Source organism: Rhinoderma darwinii, chromosome 1 (assembly GCF_050947455.1).
Source record: "Rhinoderma darwinii isolate aRhiDar2 chromosome 1, aRhiDar2.hap1, whole genome shotgun sequence".
In the NCBI taxonomy this organism is placed as follows: domain Eukaryota; kingdom Metazoa; phylum Chordata; class Amphibia; order Anura; family Rhinodermatidae; genus Rhinoderma; species Rhinoderma darwinii.
This window is the reverse complement of record NC_134687.1, coordinates 602,967,424-602,984,808: the sequence shown is the minus strand read 5'-3', so window position 1 is coordinate 602,984,808 and position 17,385 is coordinate 602,967,424. Positions and strand designations below refer to the sequence as shown.

Below are 17,385 nucleotides of genomic sequence, written 5' to 3'. Positions count from 1 at the left end.
GGGGTTGACTAAGCTGTAAATAGGCCGACAACCCACCTGTAGCTAAGGAGAAAAAACAGCTAAATTAAAAAATAGCAGCAGACCTGAGAGTCAGGTTATGCCTACCTCCTACAGGAACTAGACTAAAACGGATTTGCCAGTGTCTATGGCAGGGGTATGGCCTGCCTGGGCAGAGCCAAGACTTCTTCCTACCTAGTGTCAGCCTCCTAGTGGCAGGAGCCTATAACCATGGTGCTGTGTCCCCCAATGATATAAACAAGAAATAAACGGTTACAACTAATAACGAGAACAGTGAATCATACGAAAACCTCCTTAGGAGAAAACAGTCATAAAACCTAAAGGAAAACACTGTGCGGGTGCCTTGTCCCCCAATAAACGTGACAAGAAAAGTATATTTTATGATAGTTGGGTGCCATAAAACACTGCCTAACTCTCAAACACTTAAAGCTTACACATCAGCTTGTTTATTACCTGCCTGAACTGCGGGACTTCCCATCAGTTCTTGTTTGATAATGAGAACCTCATAATCGATGTGACTCTTCACCAGATATTCCAGGAAGGTCTTCACCTCAGGGATATATGGACTCCATTTTGACAGCAAACCAAAGCTCTGAAAGTCTGACTTAGATAGACGCAACTTGCTGAAAAAGTCTGAAAGCCACTTTATGGTCTCCAAAACCTTTAAAAAAACAGAAAGGACAATTTTGTATTGGCCACTGCTACGTTGTGTAATACAAAGAGTTGAAAGTGGGTGAGACGGCTGCAGTGTGATTGACAGCTCTGCTCAGAGGTACTTCAACTTTTGCTTACAACAGAAAAGGGGTGTGTGGTCCCCCCGCTGCACTACCTGTCCTTGTTCATTAGCTGCGACAAATTCCATATGATGGGGAATACAGCGCACGCTTCGCTAGGATTACACACTGACATACGGCAGAGGTGCTGAAGTACATGACACTGTAAGACTGTCTAACAACCAACTGTCCAATACCTGCTCTGCAGACAGCATCATTTTATTACTGCAATTTGGAAAGATGAGGGGATCTTTGGAATCCAGTTTGACGGTGTTTGGCGCTACTCTTGGGGTGTAACATCCCACAGCCTTCAGAGATGTCCTCCAGCACTCTGGACTTAGCAGCTGCTCTGAGGAACCTGGAAGACAGAAAAAAACCAGAAGAACGGTGGTTAGATGGATATCATTATACATTTCGAAGAACACCACATTTAATTTCCCATTGATTTCTAGGTAAGGTGCACTCAGACATAACTGCAGGAAGTCTTCACTCACTTGTTGTGTCCCTCCTTCTCCCCTTCGCCGCTCTCAGCACCACAATTTTATCACTATTTATATTGTTTAATGTGAGCATTTTCTGTTTTTAAGCTTAATTTGGCACCATGTGCTGCTTCTCCTGGATTTCTACATACTTAAATATCTGACAGGATTTTTCTAGGCCGTTGCATAGTAACAGAACATGCATGGATGGGGTGACAACGGGATATCTGCATCATCCTATGTAAACTGCTTCCTTTAGGCTATTGAGCTCCTTCCCCAAAAAGGAGCTCCCCCAACCCCCATAGTAGCAGCTAGGTAAGGAATGATGCTAGTGCCTGCAGTTGGAGACCAGTATAATTTCTGAGAAAATGCCCTTAAAGGGGTATTCCCATCACAGAAAGTGATGGCATATTGCTACAATATTGCATCAATTTCTGATCGGTGGGGTCCGACTTCTGGGACCCCCACCAATCTTAAGAATAATAGGGCCACAGTGCTGGTTTAGCAGATGCTTGTGATGTATGCCACTCAGTGCCATATGTCACCCATAGGCTCCTATGTAAAAAAAAAACGCATACCGCACAATATACCGTACTTTTATTTCAGGATTCTTTGCATGAAATAGCGTAGTTACATAGTTTGTACGGTTGAAAAAAGACACATGTCCATCAAGTTCAACCAAGGGATGGGAAAGGGGAAGTAAAAAATTTCTACACATAGCAGTTAATATTTTTTTGTTCTAGGAAATTATCTAAGCCTTTTGTAAAGCCATCTAGTGTCCCTGCTGTGACGGCTCCTGCGGTAGGCTATTCCATAGATTCACAGTTCTCACGGTAAAGAAGGCTTGTTGCCTCTGCAGGTTGAACCTTTTTTTCTCCAGACGGAGGGAGTGCCCCCTTGTTTTTTGAGGGGGTTTTACATGGAACAGGATTTCACCATATTTTTTGTATGTGCCATTCATATATTTATATAAGTTAATCATGTCCCCCCTTAGTCGTCTTTTTTCAAGGCTAAATAGGCTTAGTTCTTTTAATCTTTCCTCATAACTTAGATTCTCCATGCCCCTTATTAGCTTCGTTGCTCTTCTTTGTATTTTTTCCAACTCCAGGGCATCCTTTCGTAGTCTTGTACGCTATTACATAAGTTGTTTTGTTTTTTTGGTATACCAACGTATACCAGCCTGATGAAGTCCAAAATGACACTCCTTCGGCCTCCATCATGCTAATATAGCCTTAAGGACAAGTTTAGCATGCACGGCGGGAGCTTTCCTGGTGTGCACGCTAAACGTAGGGGAAAAACTTAATGTGAATGGGATCTTACTGACATACAGGCGGACATCACAACTGGAGAAAACCGAGTCTCCCATTGACAATGCTATGGCCAATATCATAAGATACATTTATTTTAAAAAATATGTACTATATATATTTGACAATAGTAATTTATTTTTTTCATGTGCTAAAGCTAATTAGGGTGGATTTTTGTGGCGAGATAACCCTTTAAAGGAATTCTCCATGCAGATCTGATACACTGTGGTATGCCTAGTGCAGGGCCTGTCAATGTATGGAAGGCACATGCAGTGGTCATTTATAGCACCGTGTAGAAGAGTAGGCGGATGAGGCATAAAGAGAAAGGCTTACTCTGCATAAGTAGTCTCAGACAGTCACTGTAATGGTCTGGGAACTGGTAGCGAAGGATTGAGTTCCAGTGCTTGCAGAAAATATTGAAAGGCATCAGCAGATCCTCCTCTGGCGCCAGGCCACACAGGGTCAGAGCCAGGTGCACAGACTCCAGAAGTTTGCTCCGCTCGGACATGGAGGGTTTTGCAGAGTTTAACCAGTGATTGAGATCAAACTGTGGAAAAATAATACAGTATTCGAGATTCTGTAATGTGAGTATTTAATATCCCCCAAAAAAAGATTTATGCTTTTTATCTGTGTGGGAACATAAGTAGTGGGTTATAGCAACCATCCTCTGGAAAGAATGGACTTGCCTACTCGATATATAGCCCTACTGATTCCCGATTCATTTCAGGGGTCGGGGTACCACAGTTTGCGGTGTCAGCAAGATTTCAATTCAAAGGGGTTCTAAAAGATTCAAAAAAATCCCCCAAACAGCCCAATCTACACCTAAAATATTTTTTCACAAGCAGTGGCTAATAATGGGGAGACTATATTAGTTCATATTTGCATTAGTGGGCATCTGGGCTGGTGAGGTACAAATGCTTTAGGATAGCATTGTTTGTGCATCCCAATAACGGAGGCCCATGTAAAACCGAAGACTACACAATGATACAGGACGGGTAACTCAGCTCTGCTACATCTGCGTAATTCACCTCTGCTACATCTGTACTTTTCCTAAACTTTATGAACATTAGTAATTTGTTAAGAAATGAACAACACCCTTAGGTAATACAACTATTAAGATCTGGTTCTCCTTAAAAAGTGACACACCGCCTACCTTCGTTAGCAGCATAAAGATCACATCGCTGTTGTCTTCAGAAATGGCTTCCACCACTTTTTCATACAAACGCACAAACTCTCCGGGAGAGGCGGCCGGGGTGAAATACGGTGACAGCAGGTTGCACAACCTCCGATTCCGCAAAATAGTTTGCAGTACCGGCCGACATTCGGACTGGGTTCCACTTATAAACACCTATAAAAGAACAAAGACCCCCTTCAGTTTGCATTGTCAATTTATAGATGGACACCATATAAAGAGACAGAACAGAAAACATTTATGGGGCGGATTATAAAAGGCAATGAGCACGACCTGTGAATAGACCCATTTCGCTTGATCAGACATGTTTTAACCCCTTGAGGACCAGGCCATTTTTTATTTTTTTTTATTTTACCACGGTTTTTACATATAATTTATTCGTATGGCATAATAGTTACTTAGATTCAAACCATGGATGTCAGGAGTCGTTCATTCATCCATTTCCAGGCTAAAAATTAAGATTCTTTTTAATTTGACCTCTTTGCATTCTGGCGTTCATAACTTTATTATTTATTATTCCTTCCTCGTTATTATTAATAGCTGTACAAGGTCTTGTTTTTTGCGGGATGAGTTGTACTTTATGTAAGTGCCCTTTTCATTTTGAGAGCAATACAGAAATAAAGCAATTCCGACATTACACGTTAGGCAGATCATCATAAGTGATGTTATAAATTTATTGTACAGGTTATTATGGTTGTGGGGATACCAAATAGGTCTATTATATTATTTTCGGTCTTGTGACTTATATTTAATAAATTGTATCTATTGTAGAAAAAAATAAAAAAAAATTATGTTTATTTTCTTTTACGGATATTTATTTTACTTTTTTTTATCCAAAGGGGGATTTTTTATTTAGATTTTTTACTTTAATGTACTGGCATTTATCTTTATGCCACTACATTAGCCTGCAGTTGTTAGGGCACCTACGTGTGCCATAACAGGCAATATGATCAGACAGCCTTGGGGTCCATCAATGGACATACAAGGTAAAAGCCCCAATGCTCCCCCATACCTTGGTCTCTCCCGTGATCAGCGTAAAACACGGCATACAAAGGTTTTTTTTCATCACATTTGTTTCTACTGAATTTTGTAAGTAAAGTAATGATTTTACAAAATCAGTGAAATTCAAATAATGAGTTACAATCACTCAAAAGCAAGTGATAATTGAGTAAAAAATAAAATATATAATAAAACAAATATAAACATTTCATTATCATTGTAGTACTGTACAATAACGATTTGAAATCTACACATCCCAGTTATTATCAAACACTTTTTTCCTATTCAAAGAGGAAGCAATCATGGATTCAAACCAACAATTGTTTATTCCCTGTATGATTTCCGACAAGTTCAGAATTTTGTGAGACTTCCAATTTTGCGCAATTTTGGACCGAACTATAATTATGTAATGTATAAACTGATAAAATGTTTCAGATTTCACTTTACTGAACTAATATTTCGTGGCATAACCATTGTTTCCAAGAACTGCTTGACATCTGTGTTGCACGACCAACTTCTGCCTCCTCCGAACAGATATTCCAGTCCAGGAAGATAGGACGACATTCCACAGTTCTTCTGCATTTTTGGGTTTTGCCTCATAAACCACATTTTTTATGTCACCCCACAAGTTCTCTAAGGGATTGGGGTCAGGGGATTGGACTGGCCACTCCATTACCTCAATACTGTTTGTCTGCAACCAAGATGTTGTTCTCTTACTGGTGTGTTTTGGGTCATTGTCGTGTTGTATCACCCATTTCAAGGGCATTTCTTCTTCGGCATAGGACAACATGATCTCAAGTATTTTGATATATTCAACCTGATCCGTGATCCCTTGTGTGGGATAAATAGGCCCAACGCCAAGGTATGAGAAACATCCCCAGATCATGATTTTTGCAGCACCTTGCTTTACTGTCTTCAGTGTACTGTGGCTTGAATTCAGTGCTCGGGGGTCGTCTGACATATTGTCTGCGGCCACTAGACCCAAAAAGAACAATTTTGCCTTCATCGGTCCACAAAATGTTGCGCCATTTCTGTTTGGGCCAATGTGTTCCCTGGCAAATTTTAACCTTTTCAGGACATGTCTTTTTTTCAACAACGGGACTTTGCAGGGAGTTCTTGCTGGTAACTTGGCTTCACTTAATCGTCTTCTGACTGTAGCAGTACTCACTGGTAACTTCACATCTTCTTTGATCTTTCCAGAGGTGATCATTGGCTGAGTCTTTGCCATTTTGGCTATTCTTGGATACATTTGAACAGTAGTTCCCCGCTTTTTTCCGCGTCTTCAGGTTTTGGTTGCCACTTCAAGGCATTCATTTGAGATCATTTTAGCTGAGCAGCCTATAATTTTCTGCACTTCTCATATATTTTTTTCCCTCTCCAATACACTTTTGAATCAAAGTCCGTTTTTCATCAGAACAATGTCTGGAACGACCCATTTTCCCCAATATTTCAGAAAGAAATGCACTACAACCAACATGTACAACATTTGCCACCCTCCTGCCTTAAATAAGGGTCAAAATTGCCACCCATTACTCCACAGAATGAAGGACTTCACCAATTTAACCCCTCACTGCTATTATTTTGAACAAGCCCATTACAATGAATGATTCAATTCCTCAGAATGAGTTCCATTCATGCGCTAATTGTTGGCTCGGGTTTTTTTTCTACTTCTCTACTACACTTACAAGTAAATGATTTGCTATATAGAAATATCACTTCTACCAAAAACATTGATTTATCATGATAATGATGTTGGACTGCTAATTTTTGAACACTGCTGTCTACATCACACTCCTTACAACTATTATGCATAATAATGGCACGGGGACTCTGGGAAGAGATCCGTTGCCTGGATGACCCTTTGGCTGTTAGCTATCTTATGTCTATGACTGTGCCAACATTCAGACATTTCCCCAACATGACTCTAACTGGTAATTATAGGACGTTTTGTCATTATAGACGCACAGCCACTGACTGAGGATAAGCGTATACAAAGGCCTGACAGAAGCAGCTGTGAGTAAAGAAATTCTAGGTGGAGTCTCTATGAAAAATAACAGTTCTTGGAAGACAATGATTCTCCTTGCGGAGATCCAGCTGATGTAGGGAGTCTTACAAGCAATGCTCCCTGGGAAAAGTATTCAAATTAGCTCTATCCTAGATGGAAGAAAACTGTCCCTCTATACGTGACTACCCTGTAAATCAATGTCTGACCCATTAAAGAGCCTTGAAACATGACTAGAAATATCAGTCAAACCAGAGACATGAGCTGATATCCCTAGTCATGCTTCAAGGTTTCTAGTCACCAATAGGTTGCACTAGGAAGACAATTTTATTCTTTCTGAACAAGAGCTAATTTTCTTACAAATAACAGAAAACTTACCTGTCCTAATATTTCAATGCAGGAGGTGAAGAACTGGCGAGATGGGGGATGGCGCTGAGTTTCATCACACACAAATTCAACCACAGCAAAGAAGGTTCCAATTCCAATCTTCTGTATCTCAAGTGGAGACTGCACTTTATATGCATTTACAAGAGCCCTTTATGGGATAAAAAAACGGAAGTGGTTTGTATACATTCTCCAGCCTCACAATATACAATTCCTCACCATTTTTTATTCTCTGCTTGCTCTCAGTGAATGTAATCATTTAGGGTATGTCCACACGGCCTATTTTCAGCCGTTTTTCAAGCCGTAAACGCCCCGAAAATTGGCAAAAAATATGGAGGCTAAACACCTCCAAAGATCTGCCCATTGATTTCATTGGGAAAAACGTCAGTTCGTTCCGACCGGGCGTTTATTTACTGGGCCGTTTGAAAAAAACGACCCGTAAAAAAACGCCTCGTAAAAAGAAGTGCATGTCACTTCTTGAGCCGTTTTTCATTGGGTCAATAGAAAAACAGCTCCAAAAACGGCCGTAAAAAACGCAGCAAAAAAACACCTGATGCATAAAAAAACGCCTGAAAATCAGAGGCTGGTTTCCCTTGGAAACAGCTCGGTATTTTATAGCCGTTTTTTGTTTGCCGTGTCAATATATCCTCATTGTTCACATTCACAGACTGAAAACCTGCCCTGAGGCCCTATGCACACAGTATTTTCATCTATCCCGAAATACTGACCGTAAATACAGATCAGTAGGCATCCGAATTTCATCCATATATACGGAAGGGTGTCCATAAATACGGTCCGTATTGCATCCGTATTCCATCCGTATATACAGACCCTTACAAAAAGAGGGAGGTTGCAAATCACGTCATAAACATGTTGCCTATCAATGCTTCAGTAAATACGGACGGTTTACGGATGTATAACAGTAGCCGTCCGTATTTACTTGTCGTAATTACAGACAAGAATAGGACGGGTTCTATAATTTTTTCAGGACGGACACCCATCACTAAAAATACTGAAAGGTGTCCGTGGCAAATAGAAATGAATGGGTCCATAATTCCTGTCAGTATTTACTGTCCGTAATTACTGATGAAAAATACTGTCGTGTGCATGGGGCCTGACCCAGTCCTTCTCACACAGGTGTACAGCTCTGAAAACACTTAAGGAGGCTCTGACACCACATTATAAGTGCCCTATCTTGTACATAATGTGATCGGCGCTGTAATGTAGAGAACAGCAGTGTTTCGTATTTAGAAAAACGATCATGACCTATTTTAGCTTTATGCTAATGAGTTTCTCAATGGACAACTGGGCATGTTTTACTATATGACCAAGTGGGCGTTGTACAGAGGAGTGTATGACGCTGACCAATCAGCGACCAATCAGCGTCATACACGTCTCCCTATTCATTTACACAGCACATAGCGATATAACTATATCGCTATGTGCAGCCACATAAACAAACTATAACGTTAATGAAGTGTCCTGATAATGAATGTACATTACTTCCAGCCAGGACGTGATGTGTATTCAGAATCCTGACCACTTCTGTAGCGTCTCTGTGAGACTACAGCACAGCACAGCGAGATCTCACTGTGAATGACAGTTTACAGCGTAATCTCGCGAGACTACGCCTGCTATGCTGTAAATCACAGAGAAGTGTCAGGATTATGAATAGACATCCCGTCCTGGCTGGTAGTGATGTGTATTCATTGTCAGGACACTTGATTAATATTAATGTGTGTGTATGTGGCTGCACATCATGTTCTAGTAAGAACACGATGCTGCTGGGTAAATGAATGGGGAGAAGTGTATGACACTGATTGGTCACCGTCATACACTTCTCTCCACAACGCCCACTTGGTCAAAAAGTAAAACACGCCCAGTTGTTCATTAACCCGTTAGTGACCAGCCAATAGTGTTTCTACGTCGGTCACTAACGGGCCTTATTCCGATGCAATAGACTTTTTACGTCGCTGCATCGGAATAAGTAAACAGAGCAGGGAGCTGTCAAATCTCCCTGCTCTCAGCTGCCAGAGGTAGCTGAGGGCTGGGGGCGTCCCTGCTCGAACGTGTGAGATCGATATTAGTATCGATCTCGCCCATTTAACCCTTCATATGCCACGCGCAATAGCATGTGAGTGGTTTTGGAGAGAGGGAGGGAGCTCCCTCTCATCTCACTGACACCCGGCGATAAGATCGCCGAGTGTCTGTGTCTCCGATGGCAGCCGGGGGCCTAATAAAGGCCCCCAGGTCTGCCTGTAATGAATGCCTGCTAGATCATGCCTCTGGCATGACCTAGCAGATGCCTGTCAGTTTTACACGGACAGACAGTAATACACTGCAATACAAAAGTATTGCAGTGTATTATAAATGCGATCGTATAATCGCATGGTGAAGTCCCCTAGTGGGACTAGTAATAAAGTTTAAAAAAAAGTTTCACAAAAAGTGAAAAAAAAAATGAAAAACCCACTTTTCCCCCTTACAAACTGCTTTATTATTAACAAACAACATAAAGTAAAAAAGTTACACATATTTGGTATCGCCACGTCTGTAACGACCCCGACTATAAACTTATTACATCATTTAACCCGCACGGTGAACGTTGTAAAATATAAAATAAAAAAACATGCAAAAATTGCTGTTTTCTTTGAATCCAGCCGTAAAAAAAATGTGATAAAAAGTGATCAAAAAGTCGCATCTACTCCAAAATGGTAGCGATAAAAACTACAAGTCGTCCCGCAAAAAAACAGCCCTCCTACAATTGCATAGGCGAAAAAATAAAAACGTTACGGCTCTTCAAATATGGAGACACAAAAACAAATAATTTTGAAGAAAAAGTGTTTTCACGGTGTAAAAGTAGTAAAACATACAAAAACTATACAAATTTGGTATCGTTGCAATCGCAACAACCGGAATAAAGGTATTGTGTTATTTATACCACATGGTAAACGCAGTAAATTTAGGACGCAAAAAAGTGTGGCGAAATTGCTGTTTTTTTTCTATTCCCCCCCAAAAAAGTTAATAAAAGTTAATCAATAAATTCTATGTACCCCAAAATGGTGCTATTAAAAATTACAACTTGTCCCGCAAAAAACTAGACCTTATACAGCTATGTCGACGCAAAAATAAAAAGTGTATAGCTCTTTGAATGAGACGATGGAAAAACGTAAAATGGCTTGGTCATTAAGGTCTAAAATAGGCTGGTCATTAAGGGGTTAAGAAACTCATTGGCATAAAGCTAAAATAAGTCATAACTCCGTCAAAAATGATCGTTTTTCTAAATAAAAAACACTGCTGTTATCTACATTACAGCGCCGATCACATCATGTACAAGATAGGCCACTTATAATGTGGTGACAGAGCCTCTTTAATGAACAGTGCACCTGTGTGAGCAGGAATAGGTCAGGGAAAGCTTTCAGCCTCCGGCTGTAGACAAGAATATTTTAATTTACTGATGGCAAGCAGAGATATTAAGGGTGAATTCACACATAGCCTAAATTCTGAGGATTTTCAGCAAATGTATTTAGTTGCGGAAAATACGTAGAATAATACAGTAGCAGCAGAGTGCTTGAGATTTGAACAAATCTTATCCACACGCTGCATAAATGATAAGCGTAAAAAAATTTCAAAAATTTACCTGTGGTGCGTTTTTTTAATCTGTATCATGTCAATTGTATTTGCGTAATACCAGATGTTGCGATTTTTGCGGCGGAAAAAGCTGTGATTCAGCTGCAAAAATCCCAATTCCCACAGGAGAAACTGTCAGTAACCACAATTTGTGCTCACGGATGGTTTCTCCGTAAAAACTGGGAGATGAACTCAGAGGTCCATTTTTCATGCAGCCACTGAAGTCCGTAAGCTGCTGTAAAGGTTAGCAAATGTTGTTGTGCACTTAAAGACACAATGTCAACATGAAAGCACAACTTAAAATTGTCAATAACACATGTACATTAACCCCTTAATACCGCATGCATTTTTTTAACTTAACGACCAGACGTGTTTTACCGTTGTGCTTGTCAAATGGCTAGATTATGCTATAGATTTTTGCACATTTATTTTTTTGACAGGTAGGGCATTGTTTTTTTGTTTCTTATTTTCTATTATTAAGCTTTCAGTGTAAAAAAAAAATGAAAATAAGTTTTCTATTTTTTTTTAATGAGAGAAACCTTAAAATAGAATTTATTTTTGTGTAAAATTTCGTAATAATAATATTATTTGTTTTATTTTGACTTTTTCTTACAAATTGTCCCCAAAATAGTCAATAAATGTTTCCACTAAAACTTTCCAATGTAATTAGACCTGTCATTAGTTGAGTTTTGTCGAGTTGGACCAAACAGCACTGTAACTTTACAGTTGTCCTGGCAAAGACATGATCGCTGGGAGTTAGGCTCTGAGCACATTTGCTTCGGAAGCTCCATTACGGGCCTCCGTTGCAGATCTGGTAAAAAATTCTGGAAGAAATAGCGCATGGGCGGTCTAAAAACACACTGTGAAGTTGTTAAGGGGTTAATAATAAACATCTGCTCCCACAAATACAACAAGCCCCATTCTATATGGCATCTTACGTTATGAAGTTCTCCAGATGGACGGCAGTTTCTATAATGTTGAGTTGAGTGGGTTTGGTGGCTTCAGCTTGTAATTGCTTCATCTCTCTCCGCAGAATATGAAGTTGCTGACTTATGGCTTCTTCCATCTGCATTCCTTCAAACTAGAGAAGACAATATTTTCTAAGATACATGATGATTATTTCCCTTTAGTACATTATTCATTATGATACATACATTAGCTGCCGCAGAACCTCTGAAAATAAGCTGATCACAGGGTCCCATTGTGGAGACCTCATCAATAAACTGTAATCTGTGGGAAAACCTGAAAGCCAGTGTTCAGCAGCACCACCACAGGGGAACTGAAGCATTACACCGTGCCCAGTGCACATAAATGGGCTGGTAAAGTAATGCACACCCTTAGAAGCAGAAGTAGCATGGAGGAGATTATACAGCAGTAATGAGCAGTGTAGCTGAGAATCCAGCAAGGGTATAATATTTAACTCTTACTAGCAGTTTGTGCCTCCTCTCTTTCTCTGCTCCTGTTTCCCCCTCCCTGTCTATAGACTTCTATGGGCATCAGCGTCTGTTTCTCGGCTTCAGCTCCCCCTCCCCTCTCCATAGACTTACATGGGCAGCATGTCTGTGTCTCAAAGGTCCCATCTCTTCTTCTCATAGGCTGCAGCTTCGTTCATCGTGGGAACGGGGCTAGGCGAGTATATGTTTTGTTTTTATTTGTTTCGAGGCACTATCTAGAGGGTTGAGTGTGACACGATCTACGGGGGACTGTGTGTGGCACTGTCTACATGGGGACTGTGTGTGGCATTACCTACAGGGGGGTGTGACACTATCTACAGGGGGACTATGCGTGGCACTGTCTACATTCGGACTATGTGTGGCACTACCTACAGGGAGGGGTGACATTATCTACAGGGGGCCTGTGTGTGGCACTATACAGAGGGGGTGTAACACTATTTACATGTGGACTGTGTGGAGCACTATTTACAGGTGTCCTTGATTAGAGCCCCTAGATATAACTTTGCTTGGGGCCCCAGAAATGCCCCTGTGGGTAAGTTTAATTATACTTACTGCTGGGGCCCTGTATCTAAGACTATCATGTGTGATAGTGTCTGCTGGGGCCATGTATCTAAGACGATCACGTGTGACACTGACTGCAGGGGCCTTGTATCTATGTTTATCCCATGTGATATTGTCTGGTGGGGCCCTGTATCTAAGCCTATCATGTGTGATACTGTCTGATCCGATGTATCTAAGCCCATCGTGTGATACCTTCTACTGAGCCGCTGTATCTAATCCTATCATATGTGATACTGTTTGCTGACACAACGTATCTAGTTATATCCAGTGGTGTAGCAATAAAGGTCCTATAGATTTGCTGTCAGTGAAGGAAATAAGTATTTGATCCCTTGCTGATTTTGTAAGTTTGCCCACTGTCAAAGACATGAACAGTCTAGAATTTTTAGGTTAGGTTAATTTTACCTTTGAGAGATAGATTATATTTAAAAAAAACAGAAAATCACATAGTCAAAATTATATATATTTATTTGCATTGTGCACAGAGAAATAAGTATTTGATCCCTTTGGCAAACAAGACTTAATACTTGGTGGCAAAACCCTTGTTGGCAAGCACAGCAGTCAGACGTTTTTTGTAGTTGATGATGAGGTTTGCACACATGTTAGATGGAATTTTGTCCCACTCCTCTTTGCAGATCATCTGTAAATCATTAAGATTTCGAGGCTTTCGCTTGGCAACTCGGATCTTCAGCTCCCTCCATAAGTTTTCGATGGGATTAAGGTCTGGAGACTGGCTAGGCCACTCCATGACCTTAATGTGCTTCTTTTTGAGCCACTCCTTTATTGCCTTGGCTGTATGCTTCGGGTCATTGTCGTGCTGGAAGACCTAGCCACGAGCCATTTTTAATGTCCTGGTGGAGGGAAGGAGGTTGGCACTCAGGATTTGACGGTACATGGCTCCATCCATTCTCCCATTGATGCGGTGAAGTAGTCCTGTGCCCTTAGCAGAGAAACACCCCCAAAACATAATGTTTCCACCTCCATGCTTGACAGTGGGGACGGTGTTCTTTGGGTCATAGGCAGCATTTCTCTTCCTCCAAACACCTCGAGTTGAGTTAATACCAAAGAACTCAATTTTAGTCTCATCTGACCACAGCAACTTCTCCCAAACACTCTCAGAATCATCCAGATGTTCATTTGCAAACTTCAGACGGGCCTGTACATGTGCCTTCTTGAGCAGGGGGACCTTGCGGGCACTGCAGGATTTTAATCCATTACGGCGTAATGTGTTACCAATGGTTTTCTTGGTGACTGTGGTCCCAGCTGCCTTGAGATCATTAAAAAGTTCCCCCCGTGTAGTTTTCAGCTGAGCTCTCACCTTCCTCAGGATAAAGAATACCCCAAGAGGTGAGATTTTGCATGGAGCCCCAGATCGATGTCGATTGACAGTCATTTTGTATGTCTTCCATTTTCTTACTATTGCACCAACAGTTGTCTCCTTCTCACCCAGCGTCTTACTTATGGTTTTGTAGCCCATTCCAGCCTTGTGCAGGTCTATGACCTTGTCCCTGACATCCTTAGAAAGCTCTTTGGTCTTGCCCATGTTGTAGAGGTTAGAGTCAGATTGATTAATTGAGTCTGTGGACAGGAGTCTTTTATACAGGTGACCATTTAAGACAGCTGTCTTTAATGCAGGCACCAAGTTGATTTGGAGCGTGTAACTGGTCTGGAGGAGGCTGAACTCTTAATGGTTGGTAGGGGATCAAATACTTATTTCTCTGTGCACAATGCAAATAAATATATATCATTTTGACTATGTGATTTTCAGTTTTTGTTTTTTTTTATATACAATCTATCTCTCACTGGTAAGATTAACCTAGCCTAAAAATTCTAGACTGCTCATGACTTTGACAGTGGGCAAAAGTACAAAATCAGCAAGGGATCAAATACTTATTTCCTTCACTGTACATATATATATATATATATATATATATATTTATTTATTTATTTATTGGGGGGAGGGAGTAAACATATGTCTTGAGGCTTGTGCCCCTGATCTTTTAAGACCCTAGCCATACCCCTGCAATAGACTTCTATGGGCAGCATGTCTGTGTTTCTCACTCTTCCTCTGCTCACTCCTCCTGCTTCTCCACCCAGTCTGCATAGACTTCTATGGGTGGCGGGTCAGTGTCACTCTCTCCCTCCCTGCTCCTCCTCCCCTCTCCATAGACTTCTATGGCAGCATGTCTGTCTCTTTTTTGGCTCCCTCCTCCTGCTTCCCTCTCCCCTCTCTTCATACTTCCATGGGCAGCAGGTCTGTGTCTCTCTCTTCCTGCTCCCATCTCTCCTCTTGATAGACTTCTATGGGCAGCATGTCTGGGTCTCTCACTCTGCTTCTACTCCCTCCTCCACCTCCCCTATTCATAGACTTCTATAGGCAGCGTGTCTGTATTTCCTCTCTGCTCCCCTCTTTATAGACTTGTATGGGCAGCGTCTGTGTCTCTCTTTGCTCCTGATCCCTCCTCTTACTTCCCACTCCCCTCTCCATAGACTTCTATGGGCAGGCTGTGAAGAGACACCCCCCAATTTCCTGCAGTTTGTCTCATGCGCTCTGTAACTAGAGATGGATTTTTCTTGACAACATGGGGTGGACAGCAGATTACAGGAAAAGAGACACCTAATGGCAGTAAATTCACAAAGAATTTGCATGAATAAAATGACAAAATTTTAACCGTAAGTAAATTACAAAGTTGATATATATAGCAGGTATACTATTAAGTTTTTATAGAGTTAGTGTCCATTTAAAGCGAGACGCACTTGGTAGCTGCACTCCTCTCTGGCTAAATGATTTAAGGGACTGTGCTCAGGTTCTGACATCAGAATGTGATGATTATACATATATTATTTACAGACCTGTCAATGGAAACGTTCCATTGATCTGTATTGTATAGTTAGTTATATTCCACACTTTTCCACATGACACACAGTCTAAACAACCTCCACAGACAGTACTCCCCCTGCATGGGGGTAGACGGCAGGATTTGCGGTCAGTCAACGTAGTCTACATGCCTGTTCCATTTACTGAGGACAGGAGGAAAAGGAGCACTTTTTATTTATTTTTTTGTAATGGTTGCTTTTGATCGGCATAGTAAATATAGAAAAGAGTCAAATTGGAACTCCGCTTTCATGGCAGCAGGTGTCATAAGGAAATGATAACTTGATACAGGAATGAAAAGATCCCTCACCTTGACTGTGACGACGGCAGGTCCACTGCACGTCTTATTTAAATTTCCCCGGCACTCCATCTTCATTTCTATCTGCTCCTCTCTATTGACGTAAAGTTTTGGAATTGTATCAAGCATCTCACTGTCCAAGGCCACTTGCTGGGACTCCCGCATAGAAGCAGTTCTGCAATTAAAGAGGCAGTTCAGAAAACCAAGATCTAGAAAGTTTAACCTGTTCACACAATATCACGTAACTGTACGTGACAAAGGTGAAGGGGAAGTATGGAGCGAGCTCACAGGCTGAGCTTGCTCCATACACAGCGGGTGACGCCCCCCCCTGCGGCACGATTGTCCTGGTAACAAGGGTTGTTATGGCAGCCCTGGGGCCCCATATGTGCATAATAGAAAAATAGCATAATTACTTACCTATCCCCGTTCCTTCGCCTCCTCCGGTGTGTGCTATGAGTGACTCGGCCCAGACAGGTGCGATGATGTCGCTACATCCCGCCTGCCTGCGTCGAGCCGCTCAGGGCACAGTGAATGCTGGAGTAAGGAGACGTCAGCTCCTTGCTCCAACATTGATTGGAACCGGGACCTCGGTGAGTTACTCGCGACCCCCCCCAGAGGTCTTCATACAAAACCCCCAGGGGGACGCGACCCACAGTTTGTAATGTGTTGTGCAGTTTGCGGTGGAGAGAGGAGGGGGGGCTGTAATTTAATGGACCCCCCCTCCACCGCAAACAGCACAATACATTACAATGCAACACAATACATTAAATTACAATACATTACATTACAAGACAACACAACACAACATAATACATTACAATACAGACTCTGCAGCTCACCTGGAGTCCTCCGCACCGACTCTTCCACTGCACTGGCTGGAAGACGTGTCACGTGACAATACAGTCACATGGTACACTAAGTGTACTATGTGACCGTAACCAGGAAGTGCCGGCTTCACGGCACAGAAAATTTATTTAGCAAGCAGGCTGTATGGCAACGGGGACCCGCGGGCAACTGCAACCGCGGTGACCCCTATAGCTACGCCACTGAATACATTAGTATTGCAGTATATCATGCAAGCGATCAAACGATCCAACGATCGTTGCTTCAAGTCTCCTAGGGGGACTAATAAAAAAAGTAAAAAAACTGTTAAATAAAGGTTTTTTTTTATGTTCCAAAAAAAATAAAGTTTAAAAAAAAAACCTTTTCACATTTTTTCCCTAAATCAATGTTAAAAAAAATAAAAGTTAACATAACTGGTATCGACGGGTTCATAAAAATGCGAACTATCACAATATATCGTTGTTTAACCCGCTCGGTGAATGCCGTAAAAAAAAACATATATATAAAACACGCAATTTGCTGGTCACCTTTGCGCTCCAAAAAAATGAAATAAGAACTGATCAAAAAGTCGCATAT

At 41.4% G+C, this 17,385-nt stretch overlaps 1 protein-coding gene across 1 annotated transcript in view; it reads right to left on the bottom strand.

Moving 5' to 3' along the window:
- Positions 1 to 17,385, bottom strand: part of EPG5 (ectopic P-granules 5 autophagy tethering factor) — a 114,308-nt gene that overhangs the window by 21,374 nt on the left and 75,549 nt on the right. Inside the window, exons 27-33 of the mRNA XM_075840725.1 lie at positions 15,979 to 16,141; positions 11,720 to 11,862; positions 7,149 to 7,305; positions 3,731 to 3,925; positions 2,911 to 3,124; positions 989 to 1,149; positions 472 to 679 (exon numbers count right to left, since the gene is read on the bottom strand). Of these exons, the coding sequence (XP_075696840.1) occupies positions 472 to 679; positions 989 to 1,149; positions 2,911 to 3,124; positions 3,731 to 3,925; positions 7,149 to 7,305; positions 11,720 to 11,862; positions 15,979 to 16,141 (1,241 nt within the window). The remainder of the gene's footprint in view (positions 1 to 471; positions 680 to 988; positions 1,150 to 2,910; positions 3,125 to 3,730; positions 3,926 to 7,148; positions 7,306 to 11,719; positions 11,863 to 15,978; positions 16,142 to 17,385) is intronic.